Here is a 13,372-nt window from a genome sequence, read left to right as displayed (position 1 = left end):
TGCGACAACGTTGGAGTAGTCGGCGCACGGCAGTAGGACGGCGTTTCCACGGGCGCAGTAGGCTGCGGCGACGGTTGGTACGGAGGGGTTAACGATTCGTTTAAGGACGAGGCAGGGACAGCGAGCTGTGCCGCGCTGAGGTTGGATGACGGGCGGCCGATGCGTAGTTTATAGACCGCTGGTCTGGGAGCGATTCGGGCAAAGAAAACGCTTGCCTGGTTTTCTACCGTACAACCTCTGCGACAGAAGCCACCACAGGTTCTTGTGGAGTCACCACAAGGTTGCGAAGCTCCTCCCGAACGACCTCGCGGATGCGCAGGGAATACTCGCTGCCGGCGGTCAGCGCAGAAGCGCCGACCGAGGCGTTGCTCGGTCGGCGCCGCCGTCGTTCAAGTGCTCGCTCGATCGTAGTAGCTTCCCTGATGAACTCCGCAACAGTTGCCGGCGGGTTGCGAAGAAGACCTGCGAACAGTTGCTCCTTCAAGCGTCGCATCAAATGTCGATTTTTTTCACAGGCATCGCGGAGTCAGCCCGTCGAAAGAGGCGGGTCAGGTCCTCCGCAAACATGGCGACGCTCTCCTTCTGTTTTTGTATACGCGATTCGATTAGCTGGTGCGCCGAATCGCGGCGATCATTGTTAACGAAGGTATCCGAAGGTTGCTGCCGAAATTCATCCCAGGAAGGCAGTGTGCCTTCCCGGTTCCCGGGCCATGTACGAACGCTGTCCGCCAGCGCGAAGTACACGTGCGAGAGTTTCTGTTGCGAGGTCAATCGATTCGCCTTGGCGACTCTCTCATACTGTTCGAGCCAATCCTCGACGTCCTCAAAAGCATCACCATGGAAGGTCTCGGGAATACGAGGGTGCTCAACAGTCACCAAGTGAAGCGCCTGCCATTGCCATTTCTTGAGACGGAGGATTGCTTGGCTGGGGGAGTTCCAAGAAGCGTCGCCGTCGGCGACTGTAGCGGTGCACAGGAGTATCCGCAGCCGGAGCTGGTTGTGGGTTCGGACTGGAAGTGCCGTTCCGCAGAGGAGTCCTGATCATCAGGTGTTGAAGTCCAGCACCTCCACCAGTGTCATGACGTCAAAAAAAAAAAGAAGAAACAGGACGCAGGATTAGGATGATAGAAACAAAAACCAGCTCTAGTATTTTAAGACCGGCAAAGCCGACGCGCCGACTTGGTGTTCTTTCAAAAGGAGCGTGGTCACGGCTCGTGTCCTTCAATTCGTTTTCTTCTGTTGCTAGCTTTTAGTCGTGAAAATATGTAATACACATGTTTATTTTCTCTCTCATTAAAGGCTCATACCCCCGTAAGCAAGGATAAAGGAGTTTGGCCTTGAGTTTCCGCGTAACAGAATTATGTTTTCTCGTGTATTCAAATTACAATCTGACGCTGTCACGCCTGTAAGTTGTGTGTAAGTCACACGTTGCAAATTTTCTGACACATTTTACTTTGAGAAATTCAATTGATTCAGTAACACCTTTCTGTCACGCGGACGGCCTGCGTAGTTGTGGTTCGGGATGTTTTTTTTTCCGGTGGACACCGAAGACCGAGGCCGGATTTTCTGCGACACCTAGTATTGCCTGCGGCGTTGAGCTATCGAGGTTGAGCGCTCTTGGGTCTGTCCTTATTTACTGCCGGCTAGCGCATACGTGTGCTACGAGGGCGTCACAGCGTCCTGGCGCCGCACATCGCAGGAATCGTGCCGAGGGGACCAAGTGACGCTGTCTCTGCTGGTGCAACTGCGCCCTCTCGTGGAAGGCCGCGCACGCGAGAGCCCTTCGCTGGACCTTGCTGCCGCGCACCTGGTCATCGGTGACGCCGACGACCGACTGCTGTTCTACCAGCGGATACTGTGAGCAACACCCATCGATAAGTCCGCGGGCATGCCTCACACAGAGCGTCTCTGTCTGCGTGAGCTGGCGGGCTTGGGGTTCAAAATCGTGCCGAAAGGAGGATTCGGTTTAGTAGGACAACAAGGCGAAATGGAGGCACTTGTTCGCTAACGTTTATTGGAGAAAAGAAGGGAGGCACGGTAGCTTGTCTATTTATGTACGCCCGAGGGTGAGTGGCGTCAACTTTTTTGGTTCGTGTCTGTGTTGGACAGAGTGAAAATAGTGGAATAAGAGACAACGTGTCACCTGTGGAACACGAACTCACGACCTCAGCAGCTGAATGTAACTGTAGCAATGTACTTGAAATAGCACACATTTGCGCTAAGCACTGTAGACTCAGAAACGCTTCCTCGAGCATGCCCTGCCTGAGGTGTCTTTCTGTCCAGGCCGTCCCACATGGCGGCCGGTTGGGCTCGGCGCATAGCTCTGCGTCGGGCCGGCTCCGGGGACAGCCTCGCCATCTGCCTGGTCAGCAGCAAGCATGGTGAGCTAGACGCTTGCAGTACCAAGCATCACTGGCAATTCAAATTACTGGCAACGCAAGGAGCTGGAAAGGCCGATAAAAGAACTCGTCCTTCGTAATTGTTCTTTTTTTATATTGCAGTTCCTGTTATAGAAAGATGCGCTGAATTTTGGACTGTTTGATATTTATTTAAGTGTGCTTCGATGTGGGTAAATAGGCCGAAGGCTGTTGATGCCATGTGAGCGCATATCTCCGGTCAAGCCGCTCTCTTGCGGTTTTTTGCCGGGACCCTTATATATAGTTGACACTGTGTCAGATGATGCCGAATAAATTTGATTTAGTTGAAACACAGCAGGGCTAAGCAAGTAAATACATACAAGAATACAAAAGAAAAAACCAGGAAACACAGATAAATAAATAAATAACAATGCATCGTTCCGCGTAAGAGTATCAGGTATTCGAAATTGAGACAATAGGCGCGTAGTTATTGCAAAATAAAGCGTTGAAATAGTAAAATGGAGATACCAGAGTAGGCAGAATAACACATATAAGGGTTGAAATGTGGGCCAGTTGGTACATACTTGAACGAAAAAACCAGTCAAAAACACAAAGGACAAGAGGAGAGGTTCACACCACAACGACTGTCGTTGCGGTGTGAACCTCTCCTCTTGTCCTTTGTGTTTTTGACTGGTTTTTTCGTTCAACACATATAACACAAGCTCCAGAAATATTTTGAATTATGTGGCATGCTGGCTTCAACACAATCAATGTGGTCGTAGTGATGATTCTAATAATAATAATAATAATAATAATAATAATAATAATAATAATAATAATAATAATAATAATAATAATAATAATAATGATAATAATAATAATAATAATAATAATAATAATAATAATAATAATGACGATGATGATGATAATAATAGAATAAATAAAGGCTGATGCCTATATGTTAGAGCGTCTGATAACCAGCCATCTAGAGCAGGAATTTGCAGGATGCAGAAGACACCTCCTTACCCTCCACGTACACACACACACTTGCTCAATAACACAGCACGGCACACACGCACATATTCGACGGATGCACAACGCACAGGAGTGCCAAATCAGCCTGGTTCCAACGAAGGAGAATCCAAATGGCCAGGGGGGGGTAGGTTGAGAGAAAGCTCTGTATGCCAGATATAATCATGGAGTTGTGATGTCGGGCCATAGAGGTGCGATGAGGGCTCAGGCTGTGCTGACCACTTGTTCAGTCGAACTGAAGAAAGATTAATGCTGTTCAGAGAGCCGTCAAGCACCCTGCAGTATAGACTAGTGCAATGTTGCGCTGGTATTGCAGGGTGTCCTACTTGACGGGTTTGAGGCAATCCTCGTAGGCTGGCATGAGCTTGCGACAACCGAAAAGACGGGAGTAAAAGGTGCGTGGTGTCCGGCGCTGAACAAGCTTAAGTTTGTTAGCGTCGCGAGTTTGGTACGGGAATTATACTGATGAGCAGTACACAACTCGTGACAGAATTATAGAAGTGTAGAGCGCTCGGAAAACCTTAGGTCATCAGGGAAGGGAGACACGGGACACAAACCCAAGAATTGGCCGGTGCTTACGTACAGTGCTGGTGACATATGCGGGAAAGTTGAGAGAAGAGCTAAATGTTACACCCAGAATGGGAAGGGCCCAAACAGTCTTTATAGAGGTGCCTCCAAGGAAGAAGGTTGGACGTGCAGCAGTTTCGTTGTGGCCGATACGCATGGCAGCACTTTTTACGGTGCTACTACAAAGTTTGATAATGTAGGCCCAGTTGTTCACCTTTACGGAATGTATTTATTATAAGCACATATGCTGTGCATCAGCATATTGTTGTTGTGGAAGTGCTAACTTGTTAATCAAACACATTCTGTGCAGATGCATCATTAACTTGGTTTTGAGTAGACCTTTGCCTTGACTACAATTTATAGTATCGCAGCAAGAAAGATTTTAGTAGAAGCTCAAGGGATTCGAGCCGTTTAAGCATACACATTGCACAAAGCACTGATGACATCTTTTCACCTTCCCCACAATGCGCTCACACCATCAACACTTTCCATAAGCAAAAAGTGAGATAAAAAAATAAATTACCGTTTCATTGACTCAGTACTTGCTGCTTCTGAAGCAGGCATCGAAGCAATCATGTTATACGCTGCTACATGCATCTTGCATGATGCAGGTCTTGCTATGCACTGCACACGGGGCACACGTTGCAAACAGATCATTTCTTTTTGCAGTGCTCAAGTATAAGGACACACTGACTCAAACATGACTGCGTTGTCACGTATGCTTCAATGCGTCAGTGTTCTTGATTGCTACACGAGCGATTTATCCCCAACTAGCCCAAAAGACTGATGCACTTGAAAGAAGTGAGTGAAGAAGTACAGTGAACTTGTACTGAACTGGATTCACATGCCGAATAGAAGAGCGCAGTGTCAGCTGAAACAGGCGGCACGGCTGATAATGTAAGTACTTCCCACAGTTCGGCTACTAGTGTCTTTCGCTTTCGAAAGTTATCTTTGCCACTGGAAACAGCGCAGAACTTGCCCCTTAAACTTGAGTCTCCCGACACCACACGAAACACGGCGCGGTTGACCAACTCAACTTCCACACGGTTCATTCACCACATCACACATCACACGAAGTCAGGAGTGCCATATTTTAAATCACTGCAGCTCCAAACGGACCTGAAAATTAATTTCCTTCGACAGAGTTTCTCAGCTGGGTTCGTTCACTCGCCAGTTACGAAACTCGATGAACGCGCTAGGCCTACGCGTAACGTAAACAACATCGGCGATAGGGGAGTGCTGATTATCGAGATTTCGTAGTTCGTAAACAAGTTTCCATTCGTTTTGACCACAATAAAATACACATACAACAAGCACAGACGTTGCGGCAATCGTGATTCGGTTGGCTGTTTTAGCGGACGATCGTACTGAGCCCGGCGGAACCCAGTCGACAGGTTGGATTAGTCGGCGTCATTCGAAGTTGCTTCGGATCCACGTCGCACTGCCACAACCCACGATCGTCGGTCGGTCGGTCGTGTCGTTGTCGGCCTACTATTACAACACTGTCTCTCAGGAACACTGTCGCGCGCATCGTGCGTCCAAAGAACTCGGACGATCGTTGGTACCGGCGCCTTCGCATGGGCGGCCATCATAGGCATAAAAACCGGAGGCTTCGCAGCCTCCGATTGGTTGAAGGCTGCGACGCGTCGCAGCCTCTCATTGGTGCACGCCTGCGCAGCTTCGCCTCGCGTCGGCAAACTTCTAGCATCGGCAGTAGACATAATCACTGCTCGTCGTCACGCTTCGCCGTGTTCCCGACCGACGCTTTTGACGCATTTGACGCTTCGGCGCGTGCCGAAGCTTTCCGACGCGTGCCAGTGGTCGGGCCATTAGGGTTTCTTGTGTTGGCGGCACCCTTGACCGCCAAGAGCGAAAGTGCGCCATGACGAAAAAAAAATAATAAAGCCCCTCGGTGCTGCTCCGCGCGCTGAACGAGCGAGAGCGCCTCCCTCGGCGCGCATCAAAGCGCGGACGTCGACGACGGCCGAGAGGAAAGCGACGGCGAGCGGCAGAAGGAGAAACGCGCCTGCTTGTGCTACACGATCGCGGCAACTCCCCAACTTATCCGAGAGCAACACGAATAGAATAGGGCCTGAAGCGAATCCAATATGGAATAGCTTTCTTATATTGAGGCGCCGTTTTCGTAATTAATATGAAACGATCTCGACAGCCTAGTACATTTATGACGTTCAACGTTCCTGCCATTACATTGCACGACTTGGAGCCTTATTTATTAAGCGCACAAATTACACATTAGCAAGTAATAAGGAGTTTGTTCCCATCCACAGGACTCTTTGCAGAGTATTAATGATCGCCGGTAAAGCCTGGCTGTCCGAGCAACGTAGCTTGCTCGCGTTTTCACGCCTGCACTGTGTGCCGGTGGGGATCGTGCTTTTGTTGCAGTTTTACGCTTGCTGCGCACGCTTGTCCTTCTCCAGTATCATTCGAAAAATGTTCGTGCTTGCGAATGGCCACTGTTCCGGTCAAAATTCGAACGTTTTGAATATTCGGCCCTCCCCTAGGTCTCGCTTTACATGCAGCATGTCCGTGTAATCGACAATGTCACCGCAGGCACTGTATGTACTATCGTGAGCAATATGAGCAGGAACACGCGAGCGCGTGGGAAATAGCCTCGAAACCGACGTGGGGCGATGCGTTGCGGCCGCTGTAGGAAACAAAGTGGAAAGGGCGCCGCGGTTCCGCCAACTGTCGGCACTCCCGCCTCACTAGCGTTGCTGCGTAATGGCAGCTGATTGCGTGTCACCGGGCGCTAGCGATGATAAGGCGGTTATGTCATGCAGAGCGTGGACCGTGCTGTCTGTAGTTGAGCGCAAAATATCTCTAGCTCTCTTTTTATCATACTTGCGGAACGTATCGCAATGATACCGGCGTGATACTGTGGCGCCTGTAATAGCGCTCGCACGCAGGAAAAAGCAGGGTTGTTTTGTTATGCGTGTTTTTCTATGTCTCGGTTATTGTGAACAAAGAAAAGTTGTACGCAGCAGTGAATTTAAAGGTTTTATTAGACGATTGCTTAATGGTAACAAAATTTTCATCCACACAAAAAGTATCCCAATACATCAGTGTTACAGCTTGACCTTTCCTTGCAGGCTTCATGCGTTAATAACGGGTCATGGCTCCGCCTGCTTGAATGACGGCCTCCATTCTTTTTGGCAGAGACACGTAGAGAGCCTCGATGAAGGCTTTGTCATCTTGAAGATGTTTCCACTCGCGCTTTATGGCTTCCCACAGTTCATCACTGGTCGTCGAGTCCAAGGAGAGTCTTGAAAGGTTAGCCTTCATACGTGCCCAAACATGTTCTATGATGTTCATGTCTGCACCCTTCGCACACCACTCCAAGCTCCTTACCCCTAGTTCGCCTAAAAGACGTGCCACGACCTTTGCTGTGTGAACGGGAGACAACTCCTGTTGGAATAGATAATACCCATCCGGGTGTGGGCCATTCAGTGCATAGGGGATCATCTCGTGCTCCAGCAATGTGCAATATGCAGAACTCGTAAATCTCCCAGGGATTCTTACAATGGGACTTAGGCCATCCCGCGACATCGCCGCCCACACGTTTACTGACGTGCGTCCACTTGCGGCCACCTGCTTGACGTTCTGCGGAGAGAAGCGCGTATTCTCCATGCGCCACACTCTTCTCTGCTGGTCCCAGCGGCTTGAGAACGTAGATTCATCAGAGAAGATGACATATTTCCAATCCTCGACCTTCCAGCTGCGCTGATCGACAGCGAACTTTAGGCGAGCAGTCTTGTTGGCAACTGTGAGAAGGGGCTTCTGAGCAGCGATACGACTACGGAGGGCGGCTTCCCTTAGCCTTCGCCGCACCGTGCTGTCGCTTACATGTTCCAGGGCAAGAGTACTGCGCACCTCCTTCGCATTTAGAAATGGCTTCTCGTTGACTGCAGCAACAATTTGTAGGTATTGATCCGCCGACGTGGCGCGAGGTCGCCTCTCGTGCGGCGCATCCTTAATGCGTCCTTCACCTCGGTACGCCTGCACTATCCTGTTGACTGTGTTCAACCGGCAGCCCGTCAAGGCAGCAATGTTTCGCTGCGAGTAAGCTTTCTTCCACAACTCAACGACTTCTTCCCGCTTATTCAACGGCACTCGAGACATCGCAGGACGCTGAAACGCATTTCTAACCGCGGGCAGTCGTGGTCTCCCTTATAAGCATTTGCCACGAAAAAGAAATTAAAGATGCGCGTCGGCCGTGACGTAGCGTTTTTACTTCTTTTCTTGTTCATCAAAGATTCGAACGTTTCCATGAAAGGTGCGACTGGCCTTACGATAGACCTTTTAAGAAGTCGGCCAGAAAATATTCCCTGTCGCATGCTTGCAAATATCTAAGAGTCGGGTCTGACCGCTCCACATACGCACACTCAGACAAAGAAAAAAGGAACAAAAAAGGTTAACAGCGGTATTTTGCGCTGAACTACAGACAGCGCGGTCCACGCTCTGCATGCCCTAACCGCCTTATCATAGCTAGCGCCCGGTGACATGCAATCCGGTGCCGTTACGCAGCAACGCTAGCGAGGCGGGAGTGCCGACAGTTGGCGGAACTGCGGCGCCCTTTCCACTTTGTTTCCTACAGCGGCCGCAACGCATCGCCCCACGTCGGTTTCGAGGCTATTTCCCACGCGCTCGCGTGTTCCTGCTCATATTGCTCACGATAGTACCCTCAAAAGTAAATAGCAAGGGCTAATACGAGCCAACCTCCAAGTTATGCAACTGATTTCTTATTCTATGGTCGTGCTCTGTCGGGGCACTTCCCTCTAGTTGTGGGTTTCACCAGCTTTATTCAGCCACGCTAAGCAATAGGGTGAAAGTGTTAATTATCGAAACGTTGAGACACCAAGAGCAACGTCGCAGTAAACAACAAAAAAAAAAAACATGTGCCAGTATATTCTTGCTGCTCACCGTAGGCTGCTGATCGGGCATTTTGGGTCGTCTCGTATATTACACTACGGTGGCGTTAATAGCCCGAAAAGTACTTGATCCCTCGTTAAGCTCTGCAAGGCCGTAGGTGTTCGTCGAGTGGCCGCTTGCCTAACGTGGCCACAGCGTCATGGCTTTCGGGCCCCGGCAACTCAGCCCGCGACTGGAGCGAGACGGCAGCGCCCGCGGGCGACGGACTCGTGCGCCACCCACTTCACGTACGCGTGCGCTGTCATCCTTACCACGCGCTTTCGACCACAACTGGGCGTCGGTTAGAAAGTCTGATTCAATTGGTACCGTTTGTTTGATTTATTAATCGATTAATCCGGTTTTTGCACTTACGTGCGTAAGTGAGAAAAAAAAATCATAGCCGGTGATTTGTCACCATAGTTGACGACTGGGCGTGTTGGTATAGCATATTAGAGGTTGGATTTTCACCAGACACACATAAGAGAAACGCACACCACAGAGCGCTCTGTGGTGTGGGTTTATCTTCTGTGTGTCTCGTCAAAACGTTGCACAATCCAACCTCTAAAATTGTCACAATACAACATGCACTTTGGCACAGAAAAAGAAAATTGCGCTATTCGTATCGGCAATTGCCTTTATTATTACTTGAACGCCTCCTCCCTTGTTCAAGCGCCGAAGGAAAGCAACGTGCGTCTGGCTGTCTTCCCCTTTTTCGTCGCTAAGAAAAAAAAAAAAACAATGTTTCACACACGTGCGCTACAGACCACGTTCTCGGGACGCCTGCGGCAGAAATGATGTTTCGCCGCCAAGGTCTGTGACTGGTGGCGCTGGCTAACACTCCCAGGGTTCTAGGAAACATAAATACCCAAGAAAGTGGATTGGGAGACCGCGCCGCGGTAGGTCAATTGGTACAGCATCGCACGCGTAATGCGAAGGTTGTGGGATCATTCCCCACCTGCGGCAAGTTCTTCTTCCATCCACTTTCATTTCCCTTAATTCATCGCTTATTTATTTCATTTATTAAGCACAAGTAACTTCCCCTATGTTGTCATTGGTGTCAGTGTTTGTTGGCTTCTTACGATATGACTAATAAAAATAGGGCTCATCGGTTAACCCCCCTTTCTTATAATTTATTACAAAGAGGAATAGGAAAACTAGGAGACAGACGTCGCAAGTGCAGCGGCAATGTGTGGGCACAGTCACAACTTAACAATTAAATTAACTTCTGGCGTCTTACTTGTTTACGAGTATGCGCTATTGATCCCGAAAGCCTCCACTACGACGTGCCTCAGTCCATGTGAAAACCGCGATCCGATTACACTCGGGATTAATTTCCACCACCTGGGGTTACTTAACGGCCATCATCGAAGCTTCCACGGCCAGAGATTTAACCCGCGACGTCGGGCCTAGAAGGCAACGCCACAGCAACCGTGGCGGTACAGTGGGAAACCCTTCCTTGCCGTTGTGCGAGGAAGGGTTTGCCCCATTGCCCAACGAACTGCCCGATTAACCACGATAAAAGAATAGTCACTATTAAAGCTTTAAATAATTAATCGGAAAATCCCGGCCACGGCGGCCGCATTTCGATGGGGGCGAAATGCGAAAACACCCGTGGTACTTAGATTTAGGTTAGAACGTGAACTTTTCACCGCAGGCGTTACGTTCTCGTGACGCCTGGGGCGAAAAAGACGTTCCGCGTCCGCCGCCAAGGTCTGTGAGTGGTGGCGCTGGCTAACACTCCCAGGGTTATACTAAGACACATAAATACCCAAGAAAGTGGATGGGAAAACGGCGCCGTGGTAGCTCAATTGATAGAGCATCGCACGCTAAATGCGAAGGTTGTGGGTTCGGTACCCACCTGCGGCAAATTGTTTTTTCATCCACTGTAATTTCCCTTAATTTATCGTTTCTTTATTTCACTTATTAAGCACAAGTAATTTCCCCTATGTTGTCCTTGGTGTCAGTGTTTGTTCGCTTCTTATGATATGATTAATATATATATATATATATATATACGATGCTGGTTTAAAAGGAAGTTTGAAGTAAATTCGACACATAGAAACTAAAAAAGAAGAGGCTAACTAAGAAGTAAAGGCTAAGCACTAATAATCGCAGCATTAGTTCTTCAACGTTAAGTGTTGTAGTGTACCACATCATTTTTATGTTGCCATTTCTTTAGTGCTTTCTTCGGTCCTCTAGCTTGGGCAAAGGGTTAGGCCGCAGTATGTATAAATACCTAGATCACATGAGAGAGAGAGACAACGAGACGTTGTTCCAGCGGCGTAGCGTAATCTCAACGGATGATTTTTTTATTAATCCAGCCCCCAACTGAGCTCCCGGGTCGCTCGTGGCATCGCCCGACCTCGTCACGTTTCCTATAGACGATCGCGTCGATGCCACGAGCGCTGCGTTGAAGTTCCCTAAGCAAAACTTAATGGCGGCGACATGCTTTTATCTTACCGCCGCCTAGATGGCAGGAGCATGAAAGGAGACAGGAGAGGAGGCCTGCGTCTTCCAATTGGTTGAGTGCCGTCACGTGGCATTCTTAGCGCCCTTTCAATTTTTTTCCTTCTTTCCCGGGTCTCAGCACACTCGCCGCCATGACAGTTGGTCGTCGACTTTCCGCGGCGAGGCTCTCGCAATTTCGTGGTGGTTAAATTTGGCTAAATTTCGTGGCTAACCGGCGTCACTGAAGAACCCAGTTTTTGGTTTTTCTTAAGGATTGACTTTAAGAGTACTATAGGTGCAAGCGTGTACGAACGGAGCTTTTTCGCCTTGTTGACGGGTTACGGAGCTCAGGCATGGGTAAGCTTATGCACCGGTGCTATTCCCGGTGCTCGTTCAGATTTGTTTTCCTGATCGCGCTATCGTCAACAGGTGTATGAATCTATGAAGTGCGTAGGCTATGTTCTGTCATATATCGTGCTAGATGCGTAACACGTGTTATTGCTGTAGTACTGAGAGTGCGTAGCTTTGTCGGTCCATGCCTTTCTTAGACGCTGGAAATATAGTTTGCGAGGACAGATTGTTTACTACCAGTGCAAATGATTTTGACTCTTGTGAGTAGGCTTTCTTCACTTCGCCGTCTAGGCAGGATGAAGTGGTGCACGAGTTTGTTGGCTCTGAGAAGAGGTTTATTGGCGGCTCCTAATGCAAAAGCGCAGCGACCGGGAAAACACGCGAGCAACTTGCACAATTCTGCACGATTTCGGTGCCCTTAATAGCCCAACAAAAAGTGGCGAAAGGGAAGAAGCTGTTTGGACACATTGCTGAACAAACAGGGACGTGCTGTTAGACGAGGCTCTGCTGTACAATGGCATCAACGTACAATTTGCATGAAGACATTCATATAGGCGTGATCACGTTGTAAGTTCTCAAACCCAAATTTCCACGTACCTTGCCTAATTTATTCAGAGGTTTACTAAGCTACTGATCTGCTTTCTAAGCGCATCCTCAGACCCAGTTTGTAAGGCTCAGCCTATATATTAAGGGCTGGTGTCGTCAAAGCTGTAATTTCTTATCCACAGCATAAGCTCTTGCAAACGCAGTCTTCAGTCTCCTCATGAATGTTTACGCGTTTACTCCTCATGAATGTTTACGGCCAAGATGTGAGCGTCTTTAGCGAGCCAGGATGTCGCTGAAACTACGCCGTGACCTCGCAAGGTTGCTTCGTTCGGACGTAGCGAATAATCTAATCGCACCAGCAGAAGAGCGCCGATTGTCTCGCTTACGGTCCCGATTTGTGTACTGTACCCTCAGTGATGCAGCACAGACTGCGCCCCCCCCCCCCAGAAAAAAAAAAAGAAATGCTCGGCACGAAACCTAGTAGCAACTACCCGCCTCACCGCTCTAGTTAGAGACCACAACGAAGCAGCAGCAAACAGGCGGCCATGCGAGCAAGCAAACCTGTCAGAATAAACGTTCAATTTGCGCGCTGCCCCCTCCCCAATGAAAAGCGACCGGAAGTGACGGGACGACGCTGTACCAGGCCCCGCACACTCTCAAGTTCAACAAATGGCCACAGAGGGCGAAAAATCAATCGGGGCGTGTTTGAGCGTAAGCGCGTAAGTGGAGCTACTGTAATTTGGCCGCATACTTTAGTTTGTGCTTTTTCTGCTAGGGGCGCTAAACATGCTGAATTTTTTACTTTACACAAACCATTGACATAAACGATCGAGGTGTCTAAGGATGTTTTTTTTTTACCTCAGGCAAATAGGCAGTTGATTTTTTTTAATTTGATTGTTGAAGCTGCTTTTTAGTCATAGCGTCAAGGTTTTTGTACTTGGTTAACCACCGACAGCCGACAGCGTATTGGTATCGATGTGTTTCCTGGCCGCTGGCGTTCGAATTCTACGGCGGTAAAACATTTTCGAAAGCATGCTGGTTTCGTCTGTGAGCCATTACATAGACTTGCTGTAAAGAGGTGTACTCTTGGCAAAAAATAGTGCCTCATTTTGTTTAGGCGTTGATTATCATAATGAATGCGG

The 13,372-nt window shown here is 49.0% G+C and overlaps 1 protein-coding gene across 1 annotated transcript in view; it reads left to right on the top strand.

Annotated features, from left to right (window-relative positions):
• Positions 1 to 13,372, top strand: part of LOC142576750 (putative ATP-dependent DNA helicase HFM1) — a 295,132-nt gene that overhangs the window by 192,240 nt on the left and 89,520 nt on the right. The window contains exons 13-14 of the mRNA XM_075687030.1: positions 1,700 to 1,857; positions 2,284 to 2,381. Of these exons, the coding sequence (XP_075543145.1) occupies positions 1,700 to 1,857; positions 2,284 to 2,381 (256 nt within the window). The remainder of the gene's footprint in view (positions 1 to 1,699; positions 1,858 to 2,283; positions 2,382 to 13,372) is intronic.

This window comes from Dermacentor variabilis, chromosome 3 (assembly GCF_050947875.1).
Source record: "Dermacentor variabilis isolate Ectoservices chromosome 3, ASM5094787v1, whole genome shotgun sequence".
Taxonomy (NCBI): Eukaryota; Metazoa; Arthropoda; class Arachnida; order Ixodida; family Ixodidae; genus Dermacentor; species Dermacentor variabilis.
The sequence above is the reverse complement of the archived record's forward strand: the minus strand, read 5'-3'. Positions and strand labels throughout refer to the sequence as shown.